Source organism: Bombus huntii, chromosome 3 (genome assembly GCF_024542735.1).
Source record: "Bombus huntii isolate Logan2020A chromosome 3, iyBomHunt1.1, whole genome shotgun sequence".
Lineage (NCBI taxonomy): Eukaryota > Metazoa > Arthropoda > Insecta > Hymenoptera > Apidae > Bombus > Bombus huntii.
In genome coordinates, this window is record NC_066240.1 from 19,495,434 (window position 1) to 19,522,596 (window position 27,163).

Here is a 27,163-nt window from a genome sequence, read left to right on the forward strand (position 1 = left end):
GCCTAGCCGCGATCCACAACTCTGCCTATCAACCACTCGATTCCGTGAAATCTATCAAACGCGATACGTTCTCGGTCGAGATTTTGCTGTGGATCAAAGCTGTGCCACATTGTTGGAATATTCTAAAAGTTTATACATACAGATTTTGCGAAGCGTCAACTATTTATTAGAGAGAAATATAGAACACGATGTATACAGGTGCGTTACTTGTTTCAGCTTTGACTTAACGATACGTTTGATCGCAGAGATGGCAAAAAGTAAAGAATTAATAGTAAAGAAACGTTCTTCTATCATAATTGAAAATGTAATAAAAATACCAGTGTGTTAACTAGATTCCACCAAGTGTCCAAATACTCATGCACCGATAACGAAGTGGATAACAGGTCAAATTGCGATTTCTACTAATCTACGATTTCTTCTACAACTTGGACTAGAACGTGAGGCGAACGTCACACGAAACAAGAAATACGAAGCATCGATCGACATAAACGTATGAACAAAACTAATCCTACCCTACAAGAGCGAATAAAAGCAATATTTGTGCAACCATAAACTTCCACTCTCGATAAGTAATTCGTACGTATACAGGGCAGCGTGTAGAACGCGCCGATCTCGTGGAAACGATTTCCAAAGTCCGACGTTTATTTGCTCGGAAGAAAAAGAGAGTCACCTGTGCCCGTTAGCTAGCCGATAAAACCAGCCTAGTCGTTACAGAAACGATAAATGGTCACTGTCTAGCAGTTGTTCGGTGCTCCGTAAAAGCAAAACTATAAAACCTGTATCTTGGCTAAGATTAATTGTAAAAGTAAACTTTTTGATACCGTCGTGCCTTTTCGACTTTAGACGTCCGTTTGTACATTTGTCAATGTCGACTCTATAGAGAATGTTCGTTCTGTGCGTCACGATGGCAAAACAGTCGATAGCAGCTAACGCGTGACACAGATCCAAGAAAGACCTAATAATTTATGGCACCTCCCAATGTTTATCGCTTCCTTTCCCTCGGTTTCACGTTATGGAATCGTTTATATCAGCGATTCTTCGATTGCTTCCAAATACGATCAATATATGAACCCGTAATAATTTTCAAAATAGGATTCGTAGGGGGACTCTATGTGTCAATAAGCGATGTCAGAAAAATCGTAATAATTTAGCAACTACCGTAAGAGGTTAACAAGATTCGTCGAAACAAAAAATAAACGCTTTGTTGGTTAGCAAATATCCGAGGATGTTAGCAAATGTTCGAAAGACCACTATTCCAGGAGAATGCAATTTCCCAACAGCGGTAAATGGTTGATCGCCGATAACCGCTTCGAGGCATCTTATAGACCGTCGCACCAGGTCGAACGTGGGCACAGTGTACGCCACAGCACTCTCTATTCTTGAGGACAGAGAAGATAATTCTATTTTCGTTCGACTCGAGAAGTCGGCTTTATGAACGACTTTTCTCTATTAAGGCTCGCGTGCCTTGACCCGCGACTAATTATTCGCGATCTACCTTGCGGGCGACGCGATTGGCCGGTCTCGCGACGACCATAATGGCGAATTCGCGATTACGAAACGCCGACTCTGCTCGCTGCCAAAATATTTGTTGCGTAAATCTGCAAGCTGCACGCCACGGGTTACGTCCCAGCGTCGCGGTCTTTGCAAATGGCCCGTGATTGTCCGATGGTCGCGCGGAAAGCGGCTCTAACGACGCTGTCTGTTCTAATCGTACTTTCCACCAGGAAGCCTTTCGCTTCTCCTGTTCCTGCGGCAGCTAATGATTTACGGTGACATCCTCGTCACGTTTCACGAATCTCCAACGACATCTCTAAAATTTCTTCAAGAGCTTCTCTCGTTCGTTTGGCAACGTTAACGGACATTGTTCGTTAAAGCGATGCTTCGGTTGTTTTCGCGATGACGAGACTAATTGCGCGTTCCGCGTGAGATTGAAATAGAGAGCAGATGCGCGTGGGCACCAACCATTTGCTTTAACAATTGATTTGCTTATATTGCCTGACGATTAATTATCGCCGCGTCGAACCAGGCGAGGATCTAACGATAGCTGGAAGGGGAGAGACTTCGATGCCGAGGGAGGAAAGAAACGCGACATTGGCGTGACCCGTGTCGCTAACGTGTTTCTGCGCGCCAGTGACAAATGGTATCTGCAATCGCGCGGCTCCCACCCGGCTTGCATCACGGCAGCGCGCAATCCACACGATTTTCGTGCGAAATAAAACTTATTAACCCAGAATATTATGCGACCGCGTGTATTTTCGTCGACTACGGCGCTATAAAAAGCGGTCAAGCCAACTTAGAAACGCTAGCACGGGGTTGCGTGAACCGAATAGCAACAACCACGATAAAACATCCCGTTGCTTCGCATTACGCTACGCCCGAACTATGACATTTACGGAATTCCAACATACGAACCGAGCAGCGCAGCTCCGCGGAGCTTCGGGCCTTCTCAGCTGAAAATTTTGTTTCGATCGTGAAGACAACATGGTCTCGTTTCGTGGTGTTTTATATACTTTGCGAATGCAGGATCGATCAAGACTGACTTTGGAGTATTTGAAACAACAGACGAGGATTCTACGAGATTCTTCGTGACAACCGACAAACGGTAAACAATTCTTACAAGAGAGAACACAATGAAAAAACAATGAGAAAACGAGAATTCCTTGCTTCGTAACGTTGAGACGCGTTCGTGACACGGATTATAGTTGCAATTCGATCGGCAGAATGATAAATGATGAATGAAACTGAAGTCGGACGAACGAGATAGACGAAAGTTGGCTGTATTTGCCACAGGGTTTAATTTACATTCGACTTTTCAATTTCAACGAGAGAAAGTTTTAGATCGATCGCGATCGGATTAATAATGCTAAACTAGGTCAGTTATATAATAAATGACACAAGTTACGATTTTGTAACTTAGATAGTTTCGGTATAATTCCATCTCAATAAAAATATATTATATACGAGCGAATCCCCATATAACACGTTTCTACATAACATGGACTCGTATAACGCGACAAAAAAATTGCAGTAGCAAGAAAAAGCTACAAGAAATAAAACATGAGCCGTGATGGGTATTTTGCTGCGGTCCACTATGGGTAGCGAACGTGTGTTTATTTCTTGTTTATGTATAGATAAAGAAGTTAATAGATAAACCCGTAAAAGATTTATAGGTTGCGTTATAACTGCTATAAAAATGAGATTAGTGTAATGCGATTTCCGATAACGCGAAACGTATCTAACCCCAACCTAACCCCGTGTTGTACGAGGATTCACCGTAATAAACCGTACGTTTCGATTCTTCAGTAAGTATCGCTAAATGCAAAATATTATAATAAACGTGGAGCGGTATAACACGACGAATATCTGCCTACGAGATCCAAAAGGTCCACCGCCGAAAGAAAAGGTCAGGAAAACGCCATGACCGTTCCTCCGGAATCACGTAATTACGTAATGGGGTTCGCCGATATACGCAATTGTATATACATATATATGCTACACAGGAGGGTTAACAGAGGACGGTAGATATTCTCGAGCATCGTTTCGTCGACCAATCTCTTCCGGCTCGTATCGGTTCGCCTTCTAACGTACACATAGCGAGAGAGAACGAGAGAACTACGAGAGAGAGAGAGAGAGAGAGAGAGAGACGCGTGCATACTGACTGAACACGCATACACAAAGGCGAAAGAGAGAGCGGGAGGGGCAAGTCCCCTAACAAACCGGGGGCTGTTCTGGCAATGCGGCGCATCCGCATTAACCAAATGAAATTCCGTTTATATTAGATATGTAGGCTATATTGGCTGGCGCAGCGTACAGCGAGCCTGCCGCAATATGGCCGAACCATAGTTGCGGAACCGTGTCACTCAAACGTCTCGTCTTCGCAGACAGGCAGAACGCCGGGCCTCCAACCGTTGGGAATATGTCTTTCGAGGGCTCGATTCGCGAACTCGTTTCCTGGTACTCCGGGTTCGAAGACGCGACCGTGTGTTTTCCACCCGCTTCTCGTCTCGTTCGCGAAGCGGTGAAATCGCGCCGCAAAGGGCTACACCGTTTGCCAACAAACCAAACGTATTTCATACTACTCTGGATCCTGGATACAGCAAGCTGCCAGATAGGCAGTTAATCAGAGTGAACGCTCTCGCGCAAGGGACGATCGATTTTTGTATCCAGATACGAGGCAACGATGCAGTATCGTATTTTCGGTTGCAGAGAACATTTGGATACAATTTGCTAATTACGTTAACTTTTGTTTGTTCGATGCGTTCGCTGATAGCGACGCGTATGTAGCGTCCATTCAATTATTTAAACGATGTTGCTAACGTGCAGCCATGTTCATGAGCATCGCACTTTCTATTACAAAGGAGATTTGTTTACGCGATCGTGACTGTATTTCTTAAATTTCCTTAAACCTAATTACGTAATTGAAAATATAAAATATTATTTCGAACAAATAATTTGTGTACTAATTTGTCAAAAGACGAAAAGAAGCTGACTGAGAGTGTCGGAGTATATTTCGAAGATTTTGCGAGACGTCGTATATCGTAGGAGGATATCGAAGTTAAGAATGAAAAATGATTCAGAACGGCAGATATTCGAAAGCCGGGCCAAACGAATGCCAGCCTAACACGCGGGTTCCTCGGCTGGGATAACTTCCGTCGGATACGACAGGTTTTCCAGTATTTCTGGCGCTGTCTGGTTCTAACTTCGTATCGTACAATGTTATCTTTCTCTGACTCTGATGTCACTGTGCATCAACCTTCGAAAGCTCTTGACTAATATCTCTATCCTCTGCGATTTATCGAAAATCGCGAAAATCGCTTTCGACGTGGCCAACCGAAACCTTTTCGTCGCACCTACTCTTTTACTTCTACTTTCCCTTGCTTCTTTTCGTTTGAATTAGTCACTTAATAATAAATATGTCAAAATAGTCGAAAATTGGATGTAGCGCGCGTGTGGCGAGCAGATTTTCAAAATCGCTTTTCTCCAGAACAAGAACTTTATTCTACATTTTGAACTTATTTCTTTTTACGAGGAATCGCCCCTTGCTCAGTTTTACCAGCATACCCTATATACACTGTAAGTTTCTCTGTATCCGGGCCTCTGTTACGTTAAATAAATATCTTACGTAAGAAAAGCGACGTAAGAAGAAAGGGAATAAAGAAAAATCCAGGGAGAAGCAGCCAGCTTCGTCCAATCTCCGTTTGGCAACCGATCAAACGCAACATCTGCCAACGTCCGTGAACTTTATTAATTTCATTACCTAAAAGCACATCGACGTCGATCGACGACAGCCGGAAGTAACGAGAGAGTACACGTGGAAGCCAAGGTCTAACTGTTCCGTTGCGTATTTCCTATTTTCCACGCTAGTACGATCTCGCCTGCTGCGTCTCTCCGAGTCTGCATTCCTACCCAAGCCAACGTAGTTGAACCGAGTGAAACTCAGCCGCCAGGAGGAGAGCGACTAACTTTGCTCCAAGCACGAAAGCAACGTCGGACGACGGGAAAAGGCAAGGAGAAAGTAAGGATAAAAGCAAAGATAGGCAAAGATAAAGCAGAGGAAAATCAAAGATGAAATAGAGAAGGGGAAGAAGTAGAAAGGTAAAAGAAAGAGGCGTTCAGAGGCTGTTAAAAGAAATAGTGCTGGAATAGGTGCGCTTGATAGGTTTTCTTTGAGATAACGTCCACGCCTTGTTGTTCTCGCACCGATCACGACGTAATACGCGAAGATTCTCCGATAGATCGAACTCTGCACCGTGATTTTCTCTCGGCTAGATTTTCTTGTAATATCCACTTTGTCTTAGCGTGTTGCGCGTGTACAAAGCGTGACAAGTGTGACTACGAATATTTACAGGCAAATTCAAATTTTTATGCATACGACTAAAAGAACGAAATCTGGATAGACGATTGTTTCATTAGTGAAATATTATAACGAATATTATATTTTGGATACATCGTGCGCATTCTGCGCATTTTTCCATCCATAGATTTCCTATAATTGCGTAAGAATCCACAGTCTGCGGTGATAATTTCCATCGTGTCGTAATTCGATGAAAAATCCATAGATCTTGCATCTTTAAATTTCCCACAAACGCACACAGATCCGCGGATTAATTATTACTAGCGTGCCTTAGAGGCGTTCTTAAGATATAACAGCAAGTTGGAGCGCGAAGGATTAAAGTTAATTATGGATGTCGAGAAATTAGATTGCAGGGAATCAGGAGAAATAAAGCGAAGGTTCGCAAAGACGATTGAAATTGCAAATCGAACGAAGAGAGCGGCAATTAAGCTAATGCTCCGAGTTGAACAAGATCCATTCTTGTTAAGATAATAGCATGGTGGGTACGTTTGTAAGATAATTCGAAAAGGTAAACAAGCATCTTATAAGAAACCAGTTGCGTTGCCGATATGATGTGTTGTCGTCAATTAGTTGATAACTAGGCAACCTACTGAATGTCGTAAACGAGCCAAGACACGATCCCTGGACGAATGGTCTACGAGTATATTTACTTACCAGCTTCGAAACGATACATCAAAGCACCCATAAGCTACCGCATAAATTTCCATATTTCAATCTTCAACGATGTCTAAAACGATTAATAACTGTTACAAAACTGTTTCAACGGATTACCACGACACAAAATTATTCGGTTATACAAGATGTCTCGGTGATCATGGTACAATCGGCAAAGGGAACTCTGCGTGAAAATAAAATAAAATACAGAAGAACATTTTCTTCATACGACGCTACGTTTTCGATAAAGCAGAATTTGAAAATTTCTTTCGTACGCGTGAGGTACGCGTAAGGTCGATTTTCTTCGATCGATCGACCAATTCTCTCGATCACGTAATGTTAAGCGACGATCGAAACACGGCCTCGGTTGGCGCAGGCCGAAAATCGTGGAAAGAGGTCGTCATACGCATTCGGTATATAAATATATACATAGATATAACCTCGGTTCTTCTGGCAACGAAAAAGACAGTTCTGTCATCTGTCAACGATGTGGAGGTCTACGGATTACATAAGCTCCTCTCTCTCTCTCTCTCTCTCTCTCTCTCTCTCTCTCTCTCTCTCTCTCTCTCTCTCTCTCTCTCTCTCTCTCTCTCTCTCCCTTTCTAACCTTTCCTCTCTATCTGCATTTTTTCTCGTCGCGCTTAGTTATTCGTTCGTCACGGAAAGAACGTTGGACCGAGTGGCGATCGAGTTATCGTACAAAGATAATTACACTGTCCGAAAATAGCCACTGCCCACTCCTGTGGCGAGAAACGTTCAAAGAGAGGCGAGAATTCGCACGGACAGACATAGATCACGCGTAGATCAAACGCCCGTGACGCGATACAAAGTGATTGCGGCGCGAATATCGATGAAAAATAGGAAGCCGGGCCTCGTCGCAGCTCCGTCACAGAACTAATTGAACGTCCGTGTAAACCACATTCCATCGATGAAATCTCGTGTCAATGAAACCCGATCGACTTGCAAGATTTTCATGAACGACGTGTTTGATCAATACCGATGAGTTTGAGTTAGTCGACTTTCGAATTACCGATCGAAGCTACGACCGTAAATGAAAAGCAATCTAAGATTTCCTCGAATTTGAGACCGGGAATTTAATCTCAAGACTCGACAATATCGATATTTCGAAGATACGAACGATCGTGAGTTTGGAAATTCGAATATTTAGAAATTTGAAGATGCGAGAATTTGCAGATTTTAGCGCTTAAAAATTTGAACGTTCGAACGTTTGGAACGTCGAAGACTTAACGATTCAAAAATTTGAATATTTGAAGAGCATCGGAGATCATGGCCCACGAGCACACTTATCTTCATCATGGAAATGCAAGAATTTCAAATTTCGAAGATACTTAAATCCGGCCATCAGCGTGTTACGAAATTCGAGGATTCAAACTCTTAATATGGGAAGCGCCAAAGCTGTTTCGAACTCGAACACAATCTAAATTGTCTCTCGGACAATACATGGAAGTGTGACAAAAAGCCTAGATTAGTCTGTGACAAACGCACTTAAATATATATCAGTCGCTAGACGCAGCGCTCATCTGGCGGGTTAATTTGCACCGCGACGACAAAGACAAACGCGGTAATCGTTGACATTTCGCGTTTCTTCGCCGTACATTTCTGATTCGTGATTTTTCACGTGCCACGCAGCTCCCGTTTAATTCGCCGAAATTTACAGCATGTCAGGAAAATTAACTATCTACATGCGACCATTCGCGAGTTTCTTTGCTCGTTGTTTGTTCTCTCGGGCAGAGAAGAAGCGTCTTCGATTTCTACACGTAAACGTAAATTCGCGTATTTTTCTTATCGACGCGCGTCTGTTTTCGATTCTATGGTCCCGAGACCATACATTGCAAATACACCGTGTTTTACATGTTAAATTCAACACATCCTTCTCGAACGTAACTTTAGGAAAAAACGATGCAGACGCATCCGGTGAACAAATAAATTACGAAGATTCAACATGCGCTCGCGAATACAATGCGACCACGGAGATGGTATAAAAAGCGAGGATACCTCTCCTTGGCTCTTTCAGCGAAATTTTATCGAGTTGGTGAAAACGTAACGTCAGTTTTCTATGATGCTATTGATTTATTTGATCAATTATATAGCTATCGTTTCTTCGATTATGTAGAATCTAATAATATACGTACGATCGAGAGGAATCCCAAAATAAACGTTGCAAAGAAATATTGGCTCTTGACACGTTCGCTACGTCGGCTTTTTTTGAGGGTTTTGGTGTTTCTTTCGCGATACGGGCGACAATGTCCCGTGGGGATTTCGATCGAATAGCCGCACTGAACTTTCCTATTTGACAGCACCCCAACTACCTTAACCGCATACTCATTTCGACGCATGTTTCGCACTGTACTTTCATATTTGAAAGATTTACAAAGTATCTTACGATGTAACAAACTATACGATGTTTATTTCAATCTGCGTTTATTACGATTCAATAATAAATATGGTATAAAATAATCTTAAGTAAGAATAGGAAACATTTCACTTTTTTTAGTGTCAGAACAATGAATCGAGGAACATTGTTCCATTCTTAGCGTTCCGGGATAAAAAAAAAAAAGGTCTCGTACTACAAATCGTTAGATTTTTGGCACTAAGGGACAAATAAGCACGATTTTTCACTATATTGTGTCAGAATTTCTCCTTTCCCTGCAACGACTCGATTAGCGTTTATTTCGTTGGACGTGAACGTGCTAATAAATAAAAAATTAGTTCATAAATCAGAATCGATCACAGTTAAATCACACGCATCCATCAATTTTCTCCGCCGCAGAGTCTCTGCGAACAAATTTTATTCCAAATTACTTTCGCTCTGTAAAATCATCCTGTTCTCGACTGTACCAGTTACGGGACGCTATATATCTTCTGCAGAATAGGGAGGAAGTCCAATGGCACCGTGAGGGAATTAAGACACGAAGAGCGCGCGTATCTTTCAGCGGAAAGATACCAATGCATGAAACGACCAAAGCAACAGAGACACACCTATCTGCTCGTAAACTGTTGCACGTAGTATGCGTTACCTCGATTTTCACGGACATTGCATATCCAGTTAATACACGCACATAAATAAAGGTTTGTCCATAAAAGCAGGGAAAAAGGAAACGCTGGTAGGGACACGCGCAAGATATATACGAGTAACGATACGGTCGGTGGTCGTTTCAAACGCAAAAGTTTGTCCAAGATCCCGGATCTATGTGCCTCTAAGAGAAGACTTACACGACCGATAAAATCGATCTCGATCACGAAACGCACAACGTTCTCTCTCGCAACCCATTAACGTTTTAAGCTCTACGAAACTAGAGCAACCAGACTGACAAAGGGAGGGGGAAATTAAGACGGTAGAAGCTAGAAATGTTCGCGAAGCCACGGGTAAAAGCCTGCGTTTAAATTATTTCGCTCTTGTGTGGAACAACGAGTTTCAGTGTTACTTCCAGATGTAAAGAAAATAAACGCTTGTTATACAAGATTCGAAATAACGCTTGGTATACTTAGACTACGTACGTACGAAGATCAGAGGCAAAAAATAAGATAAACGATTATGAAATTCAATGATCAATTTCGTGTTGCCGAAATCGTGCTTGCAATTGGTCGCAAAATTGAATGTCGTCTTGCGTATCTATTGTACTATCGAACATTCCACAAAATGATTATTTACTTAATTACTTACGCAAAGAATTATCCGCGATTTTCAACAACCTAGTTTTGCTTTCACAGTTGTTCTACGACTTCGATGCGAATTGTTTAGGAGGTTCAACAACAACCTTCGAACCATAAAGACAAGGATCCTTTGAACCAAGTTGCGGAGAAGTCCGAAGTAGCAGCAACTACAATACTTTCCAATTGTCCAAGTTCTTTAATTTTCAAGTCAAGCTTCTCTCGGTCATTATCAAACTTAAAAATTGAGAAAAATTTGGAAACGACCGGCAGTCGATAAAATTCCGAACGATATTTCGTCTGGAAAATTATTCAGAAGCAGATTGCCCTTTACGACATTGCACGGATCGATACGATTTTCGCGCAATTTCTTCCCCCGTAAATTCGTGAATTTCATATTTCACGAATTACGGTAATGCAGTGTCTCGGCAAAGGTGAGCCCCGCGACGCGTAAAACCGGCTGAAAAGCGGCAAAACGATGGTAAAGTGATGGCAAAGTGCTCGTCAAATTATAGGTATGCAGCCAGCGGACGTTTACGACGCGCGCTTCGACCCCATCTACTCGGGTCGCCACTTGCTCGATTCGAACTTCCACTAAGTGTCCGCTCTTCCTCCACGCTTTTTGCATCGTTCGCTTTAACAAGCTCGGGTGAACGAACCCATTTCACCACCATTGATGGATTTTAAGAATGACTGCGCGGGAATCGTCGAACACCGTTACCTTTTTTCCACGTTCACGTCGAATTTGAATAATGATCGAGCGACTTTCGAAGACGTTCGATATCACGTGCCAGGTTTTCTTCTCTTTGTATCTTGTACGATTATAGAAGGCGATTTAAAGCAGCGAAATGGACGCGAGCCCCTTGCAAGTCAAATCGATCGAGTCCGTTTTTAATAAATTTGTTGATATCGTTATCGCTACTATCTTGCACGACAATTTATCAACTAATAATATTGGGAATTTTCGTAAAATTATCGAGCAGGAATATATGTAATAATTTTATTAAAGGCGCCAGGATATTTTCGTAATCGCAAAAACGATTTTGAACGCAGTTATTTCGATGGATTTGGTAGACTTAGCGTTGAAAAAGATGTCGGTCTTAAATATCACGGTCTTACGAACCTTTGTAACGACACAACGATCGTTGCAGTGACCGCACAACGAAAATTATGAACGACAAGGAGTTCTGACACCGTAGTATACGTATATTCAAACGTCGAAATTAGCGAAGCAGAACTGCAACGTTAGCCGTTCTTCGCTATTTATAAATTACTCTAATAATAATGACCACGGTCTTGGACATTGTAAATCCGTGCAATTTGTATTTGCGGTGAATTTCATTGAAAATTCGAAACACGATCCTAACGACACGTGTTTCCGCCTCGAGTCAATGTTTTCTGAAATTGCTACGACCGCGAAGCTCGGTTCGAAGGTTGCTTGAAAGTTTGAATATTTAAATGTTTGAACATTCGAAAATTGAAATGTTGAAAAAATCTAAAAATTAAATATTAGCATATTCTAATGATCGAATATTTGAGAATTTTAAACTGAAAATTGAAAAACTGGAGAATTCGTAAATTCGAGATATTATTGTCGTAAAACAGTGCTATTTCTATTTGCGACGACTTTCGTCCAAATCTGAAACACGATCACACCGACGCGCGTTTGCACTTCGAAGACTGCCAATTTCGAGCGATTCCAATAGGATCTTTAAACCATTATGGTCGTTGAAAAACGGAAGATTTTGCGATCGTCGTCCAAATTCGAACAGGTTCTCTCTCTTTCTTCGTGCTCTCTTTCTCTATATCTTTTATCGCGTGGCTACATTAATAAGACGATTGAAAGAGAAATTAAAGCAAACGAGGAACACGTCAGCCACGTTCGTGAGTCATGACCAACTCGTCGAGTTTTGCGAATGCTGCTCTACGTGACAGGGAATAAAAGTTTCTCAACTGCTTACACGTGAACGTTGTCGAACTAAAGAGTTTTCGACGGGAGAACGGTTCGTATAGACCCTGTTTTATCCGAAGCTGTATTCGATATTAACCCGCATTCGCAAGGTCAAAGTGATTACTAAGTTATCACTTAGGAACCACCGAGTCAAACGTGTTTCGTGAGCATGAAAAACAGCCCTGATATAGCCGGCATATTCTATTCCAAATTGAATTCCAAACCCTTCGTTCCTTGGTCACGATCCAAGAGACACGTACATGCTTATATGGTACTTTGTTTGGGCAAATTTTCCATGTATCCGACGAATATTATCGTGCGTCAGTCGAAAGGTGAATATTTCAATTGCATTTTAAGTTATATTTAAGAAACGTGAAACGTTTCTCTATTGTTAATTCTTTGCCTCTGGCTATAATTGGGATCAGATGTTCTATCAACTTTAAACTGAAACATGTAATACCTTATATCACTCAAGTTCGAACTGTTGCTAAATCTCGCTACGAACTGTCTAACAAGGAGGATACGCGTAATTTACTTTTGTCAGAAATTAAACGAAATATACAAAAAATATGGAATATCTAAATAAAAAAGCTACGATATAGAGCTTCGTTTCTTGCTGATAATAACGGCCTACGGTTCGATAGCCGACAAGACCAAAACGGCACGGGGGTTCGTTCTTCGTTGATAAGTGCTGGAACATGCGACACACGTGTTCCTGCACACCTTACGCGTCGTCTCAGTCACATATTTCACGTGGTATCGAAAGCGTTTCTTACCACGTCGTGTGCAGAAACCATAAATCCGTACAAGTATTTGCAAAATTTGAAGATCGAAGAACGGTGATAAAATAATGTCAGAATAATTTACGCGAAGTGAAATCACGCGTCATATTTCATATGAAATCCATTTTATTAATATCGTTCACAACGTGGAAAGGATCGGTTGTCACGCATGGTCGAATAAAATGTGCTCGAAACTCCATCGTTTCCGATGGTGGTTTTCAAACGTCAGATGAAACGAACGTTCGTAAACAATGGTTTTCGTCATCGACTAACGTGTTAAGTTATATCGATTTTATCTATCGTTTCGCGCGACGTTTCCCGTTTCACACGAGCATCCGATATTCGGACGCCTTAATTGTTAATAACACAAATTTCAGCCGCGACCGCCAACAGCTAGACCGCAAATGGCGAAACCGCCAACGATTCGACTGGTGTTCCATTGAAATAAACAACGCGGCCACGCGACGGTTCAGTTTCGTGCAACGAGTCACAGATTCCTCTACCTCGCGTACGAATTCTAGTCAACGTTACAAATAATACATTTTCTCTCTGCTTCTCGTCATTTTCGTTCCAATTGTATTTTTCTGACGTTAACGAACATTTGAAATGCGAACGAGATATGGAAAAATACATTTTGTTCGAGACCGAGCAATTCTCGGACGAATACAAAACATTCTAATACGTTTGAAATTCAATACAACGCGAATGTCTTTCCTCCAGCACCAGGAACAACGCTACAAAAGCCGCATAAATTGATATTCCAACAAATCTATGACTCATTGTATTTCATAAAATGCGCGCACACCAATCTAACTCCATAAAACGTACGTTCTGTTGTAAGCAGAGCAGCAACAGCGACCGGAATAACGCGAACTATAGCCGATTCCTAAGCGTCTATTTGTTTTCCGCATCCTTGGCAACTTTCGAGTACCGGTGTATAATACTTAGCACGATTATCGAGAATCAACGAAAGGCTGTATCGTACGTAACTACGTATACGCGTTTGTATTGCGTTTATATACCTATACCGAGGAATAATTTGGAAATCATTTCTTTCGAGTTAGTTTGAATTTTGTTATTTTAGAAAATTTTTTGATAAAAAGTTTTATCGGTATACACAAGCTGAAAGTTGATCGTTGATAGTTTAAACAAAGTTTCGACATCTTTATTTCTTCGAAGATCCTTTATTTTTATTGGAAGTTCCAAATATTTGACTGTAAAAGCCAGTGGCTATACACAATGTAACAGATAAGTATCTATTTTAAAATTTATTCGGATTTTTGAAAAGATTAAAATAGCAAAGACAAAAATTAGGCTTCGACATAAACGATCCACTTTGTGCCTACGAAAAAATATTTGGTTATTTCCTCGAAAAGTTATTCCACATTTTTGATCGATATCGTATACAAGTAACGTGAAAGAATATACGAATCAATTATTTCGAAACACACGAGCACTCTAACTTACAGAACTCGCGGTAAACAAGGCAAAAAAAAAATCCTTACAATTTCCATAATTATATAAAAAAAAAAACGACAGTTAACGTAGACCAAGTTCTAGCCAAAAAAAAAAACGGCTGTCTAGTTTTTCAAATCGTTGGAATCGTTAAAAATGCAAAAAGTTGTACACGTACGGGGCTAACGCGAAACAAAGTTCATATTCACCGAGTGATAAACTCAAAGTTAATAGAAAAATGCGTCTTTCCTCTCGATTAGGAGAATGATTTCGAATTTTTTATCGACAATATTTGTAAGCAATGCGAGACAGCGTCGTATGACCGCGTGAATGCACAAAAAAGCGAGAGAAGAATCTGCGTAATTGACGGAGACTAATTCTCACCGTGAAAGTTTTCCCGGACGACGATAATTAACGCCAACGAAGTTTCAGCTTCAAAAACAGATCTGCAGCTTCTCGGATCGGCGCATTCGTTAAAAAATGCATTTATCCCCGCGACGAAGCAGAATCGTTCTCGCGATCGGTAAAATATGCATCAGCGGCGGGCAAGTTCCTTCAATTGCGACGACGAATAAGATACAACGGTCGGGGATCGGCGATAATTAACGTTCGGATTTAAATGGTTTTAAGATGAAACCTTCTTCGCGAGGACGTTCGCCTCGAAGAGACGTTTAGAAACGAAATTCTCCGAATTCGTTAGGTAAAGAGAAGCACCGATTATATAACTCGATAAAATGATACGCGAAAGAAGCGCGCGAGCGCATTCAACGTTGCGTTAACTTAGCTAACGAGCCGATGCTCGTTTACACAACGTCTCGGTGTCAAAATCGCGGCTGGATTATAATTAATAGCAACGAAATGGGCACAATAAGCGAGGCACCGTGAAAGGACCGACGAAAGCAGATTTTTTAATCAGAGCAAACAGAGCTGGTGATTCGAGCAACACAATGCCAATGTTTCGTTCGGATAAACATCGCATCGGAGCAAGATTTTTTTCTACGACGGAACCGCCTCGTGCCGTGGACAATAAGCAAATATAAAGCTAATAAGATGCTAACGTTAGGTATTCGCGGTAGTGTTTTTTCGCGTGGTCATTTGTAACGAAAGCGCGTGCTATCTGTTCTACCTGAGCCGAAGTAATCGCATTATTCTACCTGATATCGTTATTCCCGTTTAAACTAATGTATATACATCGTTATCAGCGCGTTAATATCTCTAGCGTCCACCCGTCAGCCTCTTCCGAGAATTGTTTTCGCGTTATACCCTTAGGGGGTCATTCCGACCGAGACCAATAACATTATCCTCCTAATCTGGCCATCAACAAACGCTCGTGACAAAGGAAGGCTTCGCCGAAAGCGGGTGTCGCGTATTATATGATAAGCCTACTCGTTCACGCGATCATAATAAACAAAGCTAGGACATAATTTCGTTTATGGAATATGTATAGAAAATTCGTACGATGGTTCATTGATTCACATTCTATCGTCTGTGACTTTTCGTTTGACTAATATCTTATATTACGAGATACAAATTCCATCGGTAGAAATTTAATTAATTGGTAATTAACGTTTCGGTAGATAAGAAGTCTGTGACAATCGTCTTCTTCGATGTTCATTAAAATAAGGTGGATAAAACTTTTAATCGTAAATTTGTTTTCAAGAAACGACACGCACAAAAATTACTCCATTGCGCGTTAAGAAATGAAATATCACTGTACCCTTAAATAGAAATCTATGAAAATCCACGAAACAAAATATCGCAATTCGTAATTCGCTCGTGTAATCGGAACAATGAATACGTCGATTCGCCGACGGAAATTCACCGGATCGATATAGCAAAAGTTGAAACACGGAGACAAGTACAACGAAGAATCTATCCTACCTTTCTCGGTTCAGGAGCGTAGATGCCTGGCAACGGGGCGAGCAGGTGCAATCCAGGATTCGGGATGCCAGAAGCGGGGTGTCCAGGCGGGATCGGCAGAGGCACCAGCTTCAGGCCCCAGGGTAGGTACCAGGGCGCCGTGTGGTGCATGATCGCGGCACAATCGTCAACGATTCCACTGTATGGCGAAAACAACGCGCCAGGATGCGTTTGCGGAACAGAAATAAACGATTTACCACACGATCACGGGGCGTACTCCACGGCTAACGCGTTTTTCTTTCTTTACGATTTACGATTTACGATTTACGATTTATAGGCCGAACAGCCTCAAGGAAACGTGTGACGAAACGATCGAGGCAAGCAACAGGATCACCTTGGCATCTTCCAACACGATTACTCGGGGATGGCCGATTTTTCGCGCGATTTTATCCTCGATCCCCTATTTCAGGATTTAATGGCTTGATCACACGCGTGACGAGCTATCGTTAGGGTGCACTGACGTCATCGTAGAACGACAAATTTCGTTCCGATAAATTCTCTCTGTTCGATCTTTCTTTTTATTTTCTTGTATTTTTGGTTTCGGACAATGGTCGGTTGATCAGTGGTTTCGTTTATTTTGTCCCTCGTCAGGTTCGATCGTCGATCACGATGAAACGGAGTAATAGACGACGTTTGGTTAATACGTACACACCGAACGTTCACTCGGTGAGCGCGCGGCAACGACTGATCACCGATCGAGCGTCGACGCTCGAGCACATGGCCGCGTCGACCCCCACCACCTCGTTCGAGCTGCTTCTAGGCCGCCAGACGCTCGCACCACACCCCCTGCCCACCCCATTTTCCACCGATACCCGCACAACCGTTTCCTACCTTTGACTTTTCCATCCTTCGCTCCCTCTATTTTTCCTTTTCCACCCCATTGTCTGTCGTCTTTCGACTCTCACGCACCCTTAGCCCTCTGGTCGAGCCACCGTTATTCATGTACTCTCGTCGTTTAGACCTTGCTTCGCGAATATTATGCCGCTTCTTGCTACTAGCGGTGACACTAATAAAAAATACATCGAGCTTGCTTTTGTAAAAGTGTAAATAAGATTTGTCGATATCGTCGACTTGACTCGTGTAAAACGAGGTGTGTCTATCTTTGACAGTTTCACGATAAAAAACAAAGTTATCTCGGACAATTATTACCAACGTTACGCTAGTTAGAGATTACAACAAATTACTGGTGGTAATAAGTTTCCTTACATAAGAGTAAAATGTTTGGTTGAAAAAAAAAAGAGAAGAGTACAATTCTACAAGTAAACTTTGTAAACGATTTATATTTATACTCCGTGATGTCATCGAAAACCTATAGTCCGTAAAACGTATATTAAAAAGGTGTAATCCTTTTCTAATTTCCATCTGCGAATTTAGGGAAGATCCCACGAATTCGAGCACGAACATCGGGTCTGGAATTATTTCGGCATTAAAATAAAGCCCACGATCGGGAATAGTCGCCACCGATTAAATTACACGGCAATTTCATCGACTCGTTGGAAAGTTGGCAGAGATTTGACCGGAATTATTTACATTCTCATTAAATATAATTACCGACCGACACAGGTGCTACCTAAAATTGGACATACACCTGGGAATATAACTGTATCTAACTTCAGTAGACGGAGCATACTCGTAGACTATCAAACGAGATCCCATATTGCCCCGATTCTCCCTTAACGAATCACATATTTATAAACGGTGGCCTTTCCCGAGACCGCTGAATTTCCGCAAACAAGCTCGGTTAAAACGCCATCAATGAAAAAGCGCGATTCCTCGAAATATTCATGCGACGTACGTACAGTAACTCCGCTTCACTGCTGGTCAGTGACGAACGTTAAAAAGTATTCTCGTCGTTACAACGCCGATAAGATACGCGTACAGCAATTTCCGCTGAATTATTGCATTTTAAGCGATATCGAAGGATAATTGCGAAAGAGACGCACATATCCCGGAGGAAAAAAGAACGCGTTGTAAAGATATTGATAGGAGAATGACGGGACGATGGTCCATAACACGCTTAATTCCTTGTTTTGAATATCGTATTAGTGTTCCTCTTAAAACATCAAAAACACTTTTCTGCTTATTAAAGAGCGACATTGAGATAGAAAGTTCCCAGGTTCGTAATAAAAATAAGAGAGACTTCTCGAAGAGCGAATGAATAAAAATATGTCGTGAATCTGTCGCTGAGGCTACTTTATTATTAAACACACTTTCGTATTACTTAATATTTCATAACAGAAAACTTGTAAACCATCGTTCCCACGCCACGAAGCTACAGACGTATAGAAAAATTTGCAGAAAATACAATGTTCAAGTTGACGAAAAAAGAGTAGAAATATTCAAAGTTCTCTATTCTCTATCGGAAACTTTCCATGCAAACTTCGCGAAAGCAACAAGCAAGAAACATAACCTGAAATATAACTGTTGCAGTTCGTAAAGTTTCGGATAAACGCAGATAAATTTCGATCGCGTTGCGTTAATGTCGCGTTACTTGCTTTGCTTTTAAATAGGGCGCTGTCGAAACGAGTCGTTCGACGTTATTAAAACCAAGAGAAATGACAGGCGTCGGTAAACAGCAGGTGCACCCGGTGCCGTACGTTAAGGCAAATATTGATGAACAAACGTGCATTCGCTCAGAGACGAACGGCTCGAATATTAATATTAATGCGACCGTCATTACACTTGCTGATCACGGACCCATTGCTCTCGCGGAGGTGACCAGTTGGATATATTTCACGGCGCATTCCCTGTCAAATTTGAGAATCTATGTCAAACTTGGAATAAATTCCGCTACCATGGACTCCAGACGTTGATCCACGATCATTCTCAAACGTGGCAAGTCTAATTTAACAACAAATCCACAGACTTCCAAATCCTCAAATTCAAATTGAAATTTAATTAAAGCGCCCTATGTAGCATTTTTTAATTTTAATAATCTCTCAAGAAAATCACCTCTTAGAACAGAAATTAGAGGAAAGAAGTAAATAACTTGTCGTCCGGCCTACGTATTTTCCGCCTATACTGAAAAAATAGCACCGAGCGTTTGTCGTACGTCCACCTATAACAATGATCGCTATCAATCGTTGCCCGTTCGAACCAAACGAAAAGGCGCACTCGACAAACTGCAAATCACGCTTTCGTGGAACCGCGAACGAGAAAAATCAGAATCAGGGCGGCAATGACAAATACAGGCTGCGAGGAACACGGTGACACAACGAGTCTCCGTTTTGCAAGTGGAACGAGGGAAAGACCAAACACGCGCGAACATGACGTTCTTGAACAAAGAATAAACGTCAGTCCGACGAACGAATCGATTTTCATCGGCCATTTGCTTCGACCCGGCTGAAACCAGGTAACGATAACTACAGAGGTGTAGCGCGTTTGTTACGAGCGATAAATTTGTTTATGTGCGATTAATTCCTTCCCTTATAATTTCTTTAGAAGAACTTAACCTGTTAACCGAGTTTCTTCTTAATCGAAAGTTCTTGTAAGCACGGAATTAAACGTTAATAAAGACAAATCAATTTTAGCTGAATTGATTTTAGCTTTTGCAAATGTATTACAGATACGATACAATTCGTTTCGAATGGAAAGTGAACAACGCGTAATAAAGTATGGTGAATCTTTAAAAAAAAAAATCTTCCGATGAAATAGTTATTTAGAATTTTGTAAAATTACCAAATTTGAGTAAAGGATTGACATTAAAAGTATAAAGCGACAGATATCACCGATTCGTAATTGTTCATAAAAATGTGTATTCCATGTATATGTCACACACTGTGTTCAAAGTTATTCGAAAGTTCTTCGTTTCGTGGAAAAATTAGATTCTCAGCGTCTCTTTCGGTTGATAGGATTTCTTCGGCTGCCCCCTGAAATGGAGGGCTTCCTCTCGACTCTCTGCTTTGTACGCGATATGTATCGCGTTCATGGGGATTGATCGTCGCACAGGGGTTACTCGTTTTTCATTCGATTCTTTCTTATCCACGTTTGCTTTTAGCGATTGTAAGTCACTCGATCTTGAATATATATGTATATATACATAGAAAATCCTGTGTATAAATTGCAATATTAGACTGAATATTTGACACTAGTTCCTCTTTCGAAGTCCTCGATTTTACTAAATAAAAGAACCAATTTCGAACAAGTCTGCGGATTGTGCAATGAGATTCACCGCGACATGTTTCGCGGAAGCTAACGAGCACGTTGCGTTAATCATGTAAAGAAATTTTCGAATCAATGAACCGAGTAACGCAGTAGCGATCAGATAAACGTATATCTCTCTCGATATCGCTATAAAATACGAACACGTTAATGTTCCTTGTATCGGACTATTTTAAACGAGCGCGTTTTATTTTAACGAACAACTGATTAATAAGGATGATTGCATCGCTCGAAATTACAAAAGAATACGCGACTGAAACCTGTAGCTCGAGAACAAAAGCAGTTTTTCTTTCTGTTTGAAGTCTCGCGAAGGTCGCGCTTTGACTGCTTTGACACACCGGTGAAAGGATTTTCAAAATTGCAACTGGACGCTTGGTCTACGCTGACAACCGATTATTATCTTACTCCACTATCGTAAGGTACAGGTACTCGATCGTATAACGTCATATTTTTGCATCGACGAGCTTATGTAACTCCAAGCTGGTTAAAACTAGTCAATTTCAGAGTTCTGTGATATGTCTCTTAGAATTCTAGGATATTCCAGGAATTTGATCGTGCTCGCGAAGATCGTATTCGTTCAAGAACTTCCTGGAATCATCAATGTCACTGTCTTTACTTTTTATGTTCCTTCCTTTTTCATATTACGACGGTTCTTGCTTCATTCTCAGAAATCTTTTTACGCTATTTTTTCTAATCAAATCTTTTTCACGCTTTCTTGCACTTTGCATTAGCTCTTTTTATCGCTGAAACGCTTTTTCTGCTATATCATCGAGCTAGAATTTCCAAGAAATGAATAATCCAATTGATATCCTTATCTTGCGAATTGAAAACTATATTAACTCTGTCATATCAATGAAATCATTTTCTAAAAATGAAAATTACCGTGTAATAACCACCATATACTATTACGCGTCCACGACGTGAAGTACCTGCTTCTCTCATGTCACAAGTAATCATCTGCTAAATTAACCCGCAACGCTGTACATGCCAAAATAAAAATTTGAAGACTCAAGCGTAATAGCATCACGCAACCACAGAGGACACGGAAATTAAAGTTACGCTCGTACAAAACTAATTCGAAGAAGCAAAAGATGCAGGAGAACACGCTAGTCGATACGAAGTGGAGCGGTGCCGGTTTATTATCCAAGAACCAAAGGATATGCAGAGAGGCACGCACGCTATCAACGCACGAGATTTCCAGTCATTGACACGAGGCCTCGTCACGCGAGTTTTTGCGTAACGCGCCACGTAACGCGACATAACGTCGCTCGATACGGAACAACGCGCGCGCGAACCTTGAATTTCCTCGATCGGATCGTTCGTGCATAACTAAACTGCGGATGTTTATGCTAATTTAGATTTATATTGATACAATTAAAAATACAATTCTATCCTTTAATTCTTTAAGGGCCATATATTAATTTATCATGTCACAGATACTGCAATTTGTTTAAATTTCATATAATCCTGGAATCTAAATGAAAGAGATAGAAACGAAGAACATATCGAGGCGATCTCTGAAATTTCCTTTTTATAGCCACTAAAAAAAATGAAAACTAAATGTTGCGTTAACGCAACTTTCGTATTTAATGTCTAAATATTTGATCTAAATATGTAACGAGTACATGTACCGAAACTTATAATGAAATATGCTGTAGAATCAAAAGCAAAGAAAATAATTATGTTAGGCAAGTTCGGCAACAGTACGGGATAAAGATAACGTATAGTATGTCGTGACCTACGTTACCAAGCCCAATTTCTTGGCTAATAAGCGGAAATGAATCAAGTATAACGAAATATGAAATGTCATATATATAATTGAATCGATTTTTTCAATGAATAACTAGCTAGTTTCGTTATTTCAGGTTTATAAAAATTGGCAAGAAAATTTTGAAATTTTTAGAATGAAATTGTTACGATTTTGTCGTGGTACCAAAGAATGTCGATTATGTATACGATTATTTTTGAAAAAATCATTTAAACTACCATATTGATTCTCGTCTAATCGTATATTCGTGTTATATATTTGTCAGGTTTGTCGGGTTGGCGCTGGTTTTAGGGACGCGTTGCGTATCTTCATTAGGACTAGCCATCGTAGTTGTTCAAAGAGGTTTATATTTACAATGTTATATACAAGTGCTGATTTAACTGGGTGTAACAATTAAACGTGATTGTTAGACACTCTTAAAGTAAAGACAATGTTCTTTGGTTCGAACGAATCCACGGTCAACGGGATAACTCTTTGTACAATTGGATATGTTTAGAAACTCAAAGTGACGTTAGCTGTGACGTACGGTATCTTTCTGACCGACTGACCAGACGTTGTGTGTAAACTCTCCAAGGTGATCATAAGAATAAAAGACTGACACGATCACACTTGTCAATTGCGTATTGATCGGGATTATCGACAAAATTCCAGGCGCCGCTACTAGGCAGACCCGCGTAGAGCCGTCATTGCTCCTGCCTCGGGGCTTGTTTGTTAATACAGCGTGTGTCCCTCGATATTGGTACTTCTACTGTTAAGTAAAACGTTCGTCCCGTGACCGTGGCTACGTTCGGTGACCAGTTGTGTCACCTCGACCCCAAGCCCACTGTTATAATACTATAATGAACAGCTATAACGAACAGTTTAGACCAAAGTATTGGGTATCTTCCCAAAATTCCAAAAGAAAGGCCCGTTATCCCTACATCTCCGACATATTTATAATCTTTTTAATTTGGATGGTAACCGTTGTGATTTCTATTGTTAACGATTTCAGATTAAAAAGATAAAGGTATAAAGCATGACCGTTCGTTTACACGCGTGGACGAGGAACGATGAACTCGGGGTGAAACACATACAGCCACCGCGTATCTCGTTGCCGACAAAGAGCTATGCCCCTGGCTATTTGCTCGCGCGATATTTGTACACTCGTTCGTGGAAGATTCGCGCCGAACGCTGTTCTTTGCGAGTTCCTCCGCGTGCAACGAGACTCACGGTAGCAGATAACTCGAAATTAATGGCTCGATTCCGCCCACTAGAATTGTCCCGGTAATAAATGTGCTCTGCGTTGTATCTTTATCGGTCGCATCCCTGTACTTATTGGACGATGTTTGGAACTGCAAGACCATTGCATATTCTTTACTGGGTTACGATTCGCGACTTTTCATGTTCCTCGATGAAAGACCTCGATGAAATTAAAACGAAAAATCATAAAATCGAAGTGAGAAATCACGCGTAGTAGAGATCACGAATCCAAAATTGTTACCTCGTCGATAGTATAGGTGACACGACGATAAATCTGTTTTCAACGAAAGAGGACAGAAAGAAGAAGAAACGTTCTAAGCGAACGACGCTTTACACGATTTATTCTGCACGCTCGCGATCCTGCACATCGCCAGACTTTTACTTTCGTTGAGTAACGAGGTATAATTAAAATGTCTCGTCGAAGAATGCTCTTCCCACTTTCTAACCGGCCACCGGTGAACCATTCGCTCCGAAACAATTTGTCGATTTTCTGCCACCCGTGCGTCCACCTCCGCCACCAAGCGCTCGAGCAGATTTCGCGTAAAACCTGGCAAAATCCTCCCGTTGCGCGATACAACGTGCAACCTACGCGGTGGTTAAAAATACCTGACGAAGAAGCGATCCAAAGTAACGGAGAGATTAAAGCAATGGGAAGAGAAGTAGAGGAGATTAACCCCTTAAAGAGAAAGATTTTTGCACGCCGTTGCTTAGATAACAAGAACGATATTTTGTAATATAAGAAAACGAAATATTAGGTCATTGAAATTAGGTCAGTACCTTTGAATATACGTGACATTTTTGAAAATTCAACAAAATACAACTGAAAAACATTCCCTAAAAAATCGATTTGAAATTGAAAATTTAAAAAGCTAGAAATCAATAACAAAATACGTATCTGTCCGACGATCCCTAATAGCGAACTATGGGTAACTAGATCGGAAATAACGGTACAACGACAGTAACAAACAACTGATCAAAAAAGACGATCGAAGGGATCAGCTAGCTCTCTGGTTGATTGTTTGAAAGGGAGCCGATTCTGCGAAACCACCTGTCGGCGATTTGTCATTCGGCGTACATAGTCGAACGGATAATTTATCGCGATTACTAAGAAAGTGGTAAGTATAATTGGTGATATAATCTGTAATCGTGGAACCGATCCAGGATGAATACTCCACCAGGAATCTCTCTCGCGGCACACGCAAAGTCGACGATAATGCGGCAGGCAACGTTTCACTTCGTGCCATTTCGACCGACTTACGTAAGATTAAAGATTACGTCTGTCTCTCTTTCTCTCTCGGTCGTTCTTTTTTTTATCCTTTTACAACCTCGTAAACACGATCGATCAGTCTTTATCATAGAGGAACTACGCGCAGTGATAAATAATTGGAGAATCGTGCTATCGTGTGATATTTGGTACGTCGAAAGATGGCGATCGTTGAATATGAGTCATAATGTAAATGATAAAAACGTTTCGCCTTTAGCCCAACGTCGATACATAAAAAGTGAATTGTGCACCGATGCCCGCACCCAAGAATAATTTTCACCGTGCCTCGGTTGCGCAACGCAAAGTTTCGCGATCCATTATCGACTGCATTCGCTGGTCATCCTTCGGTTTCTCACGAACTCTCAACTTTTCTATCGATATACCGAACGGTGCTCGAAACTTTTTGAGCATCACTCCCATCAAACTAAAAACATTCCGATATATAACCAGGAGGCAGAAGTGTTATTTCAAAAACCGATAAATTGTCCGACTGTACATGACGTATAGCGTACGTTAAATTCACTTTATGAGCATTACGTAAGCGAAATTTCGCGTACGCTTTCCCTACATCGTAAAGTCCCGAGAAGGAAAGTTGCGAAAGCGAAGGTTGAGATCTCGAGGCTTCGCGGCCTCCTGTTTGGCAGTGGCTCCGAAGAAGCTCGGTGTGGTGCAAAAGGAACGCATGAATGAGCAGCAGATCTTACAATGTAGTCCAACGGTCCATTCATATGGTTCGTAATTGGCATAAGTTATTACGCGCAAACACTCGCACAGTTGGATTTAGATTCAAAACTAATTATACTAAAACGATAATTAATCCTATCATTGGCAAAGAGACTGACAAATCTTGCACTGTTGCCTCTGACGTTGATCTCTTTCATCGAAGCGTATCGCGAGAATTCAATTACCAGTGGTAACGCTCTAAAATTATCTACGATATAGTTAATGACGCGGCAAACGTGATATGCAAATGACGGATGCGAGTTCATTAGAGGGAGAGGGGGGATTCTTCGCGTTCGAACACCATCTAATTGCAACGCAAAATTAAAGAGAATCAACGAGCTCTAACGAGCTGGGACGAACTTTCACCCTTAAGCCTCTTCTATGCATACGAAAGCGTGTTTCGAATATACCAGCTCTATTTTGACGTTCTTCGAGAACGATAGTGCGAGAATGTGCCATACGATGAACGAACGAGTGATTTTAATCACGAATGATGGAAAATTAAGCAAATATCAGAACCGGAGTATTCGTTACGAGCAAATAGCGAAGATCCGTATCCCTGCAGAACTGAACATTTCGGTGACTCTAAATCTGTTCCACCGCGGTGATTCTCGCATGGCTGTGTAGATACATGAAAAATGACCGTTATTGTATCAAAATAGATAGTACAATTTAGCATCGCAACGTGCAAGGAGCGTTAGATAGGACATTTTAACAAAAGAGACAGAGCATAAAGGTAACCAATTGCTGCGCGGAAACCTTGGTTCTGGCGAAAATCTATTTTTCATCGAATGATGTTCGAATGGTAATGGAAAATTGATACGGTCGAAAATGAATAATGAAACGGTGGTTGATGGGTTTAATGTATTTGGAAAGTAATCCTGACACGTCGGCTGCCACGTTTCTCGATGAACGATGACCGTGCCGCACCGAAAGACACGAAGCCGAGTGTGTTTCATTCCGATCTCTGGATCGGCTGGATGAAGAGAAACCGCGTATAATATTCGCATGGCGGAAAGATGGGCATGGCAATTAGGGTAAAATGCCAAAAACGTTGAAAGACGTCGCGTTCGTCGTCAGATACCTCGTTGAATTATATCGGTGGCGTTTTCTTGCATCCCGTGAAACGTCAAAATACCTGATTAGACGAAGTCGATTATAAATCAGCCAGCCGATCGTTTATATCCTTCCCGCGGGTGTAATTCTGCTAAATATATAATTGCAGCCGGGCCGAGATTTTCGTGGAAGTACGCAAGACCAGGTTCTAATTGCAGGGAGAAGAGAACGACTGCTCGAGTGTCTCGGGACGAATCGGAGGAAATTGCTTGTTAACTCAGTTTATTCGAGTATTAGTCCCCTTCTGTTTCCTCGTTTCTCTTCTTTCTGTCATTTCTCTCAGCTATCGTTATGAAATTATGTGTCTGTGCTTTTACTTTCCTCCCTTTCGTATCTAATAATAATACGTACAGTCAGTGACAAGTCTACTTATGTTCATCCCTTGAATTTTATCCGTGAGTATTTTTATCGTCTTACAGATATATATTATTATATACATTTTTATATTGTATACCGTATACATATGCAGTCCGTCGATAAAGTCTTCGTGCCCTTTATTTTTAATAAAGCGAAAGTCCACGATTTTACCACAAGGTAAATATGGAATTTTTTAACCGACTGCACGTAAAATTGATTAAATTACATCGATGAAACTATCGATCAT

General features: G+C 41.2%; 1 protein-coding gene across 3 annotated transcripts in view; it reads right to left on the bottom strand.

Annotated features, from left to right (window-relative positions):
• LOC126863783 (pseudouridylate synthase RPUSD2-like) overlaps nucleotides 1-27,163 on the bottom strand; it is a 174,849-nt gene that overhangs the window by 121,094 nt on the left and 26,592 nt on the right. Inside the window, exon 1 of one of the 3 annotated variants that reach the window (XM_050614288.1) lies at nucleotides 16,250-16,993. The exons of the other annotated variants lie outside the window; for them this stretch is intronic. Within the exon in view, the coding sequence (XP_050470245.1) occupies nucleotides 16,250-16,399 (150 nt within the window). The 5' untranslated portion in view covers nucleotides 16,400-16,993. Of the gene's footprint in view, nucleotides 1-16,249; nucleotides 16,994-27,163 lie in introns of those variants that run through there. 3 annotated transcript variants of the gene reach the window in all.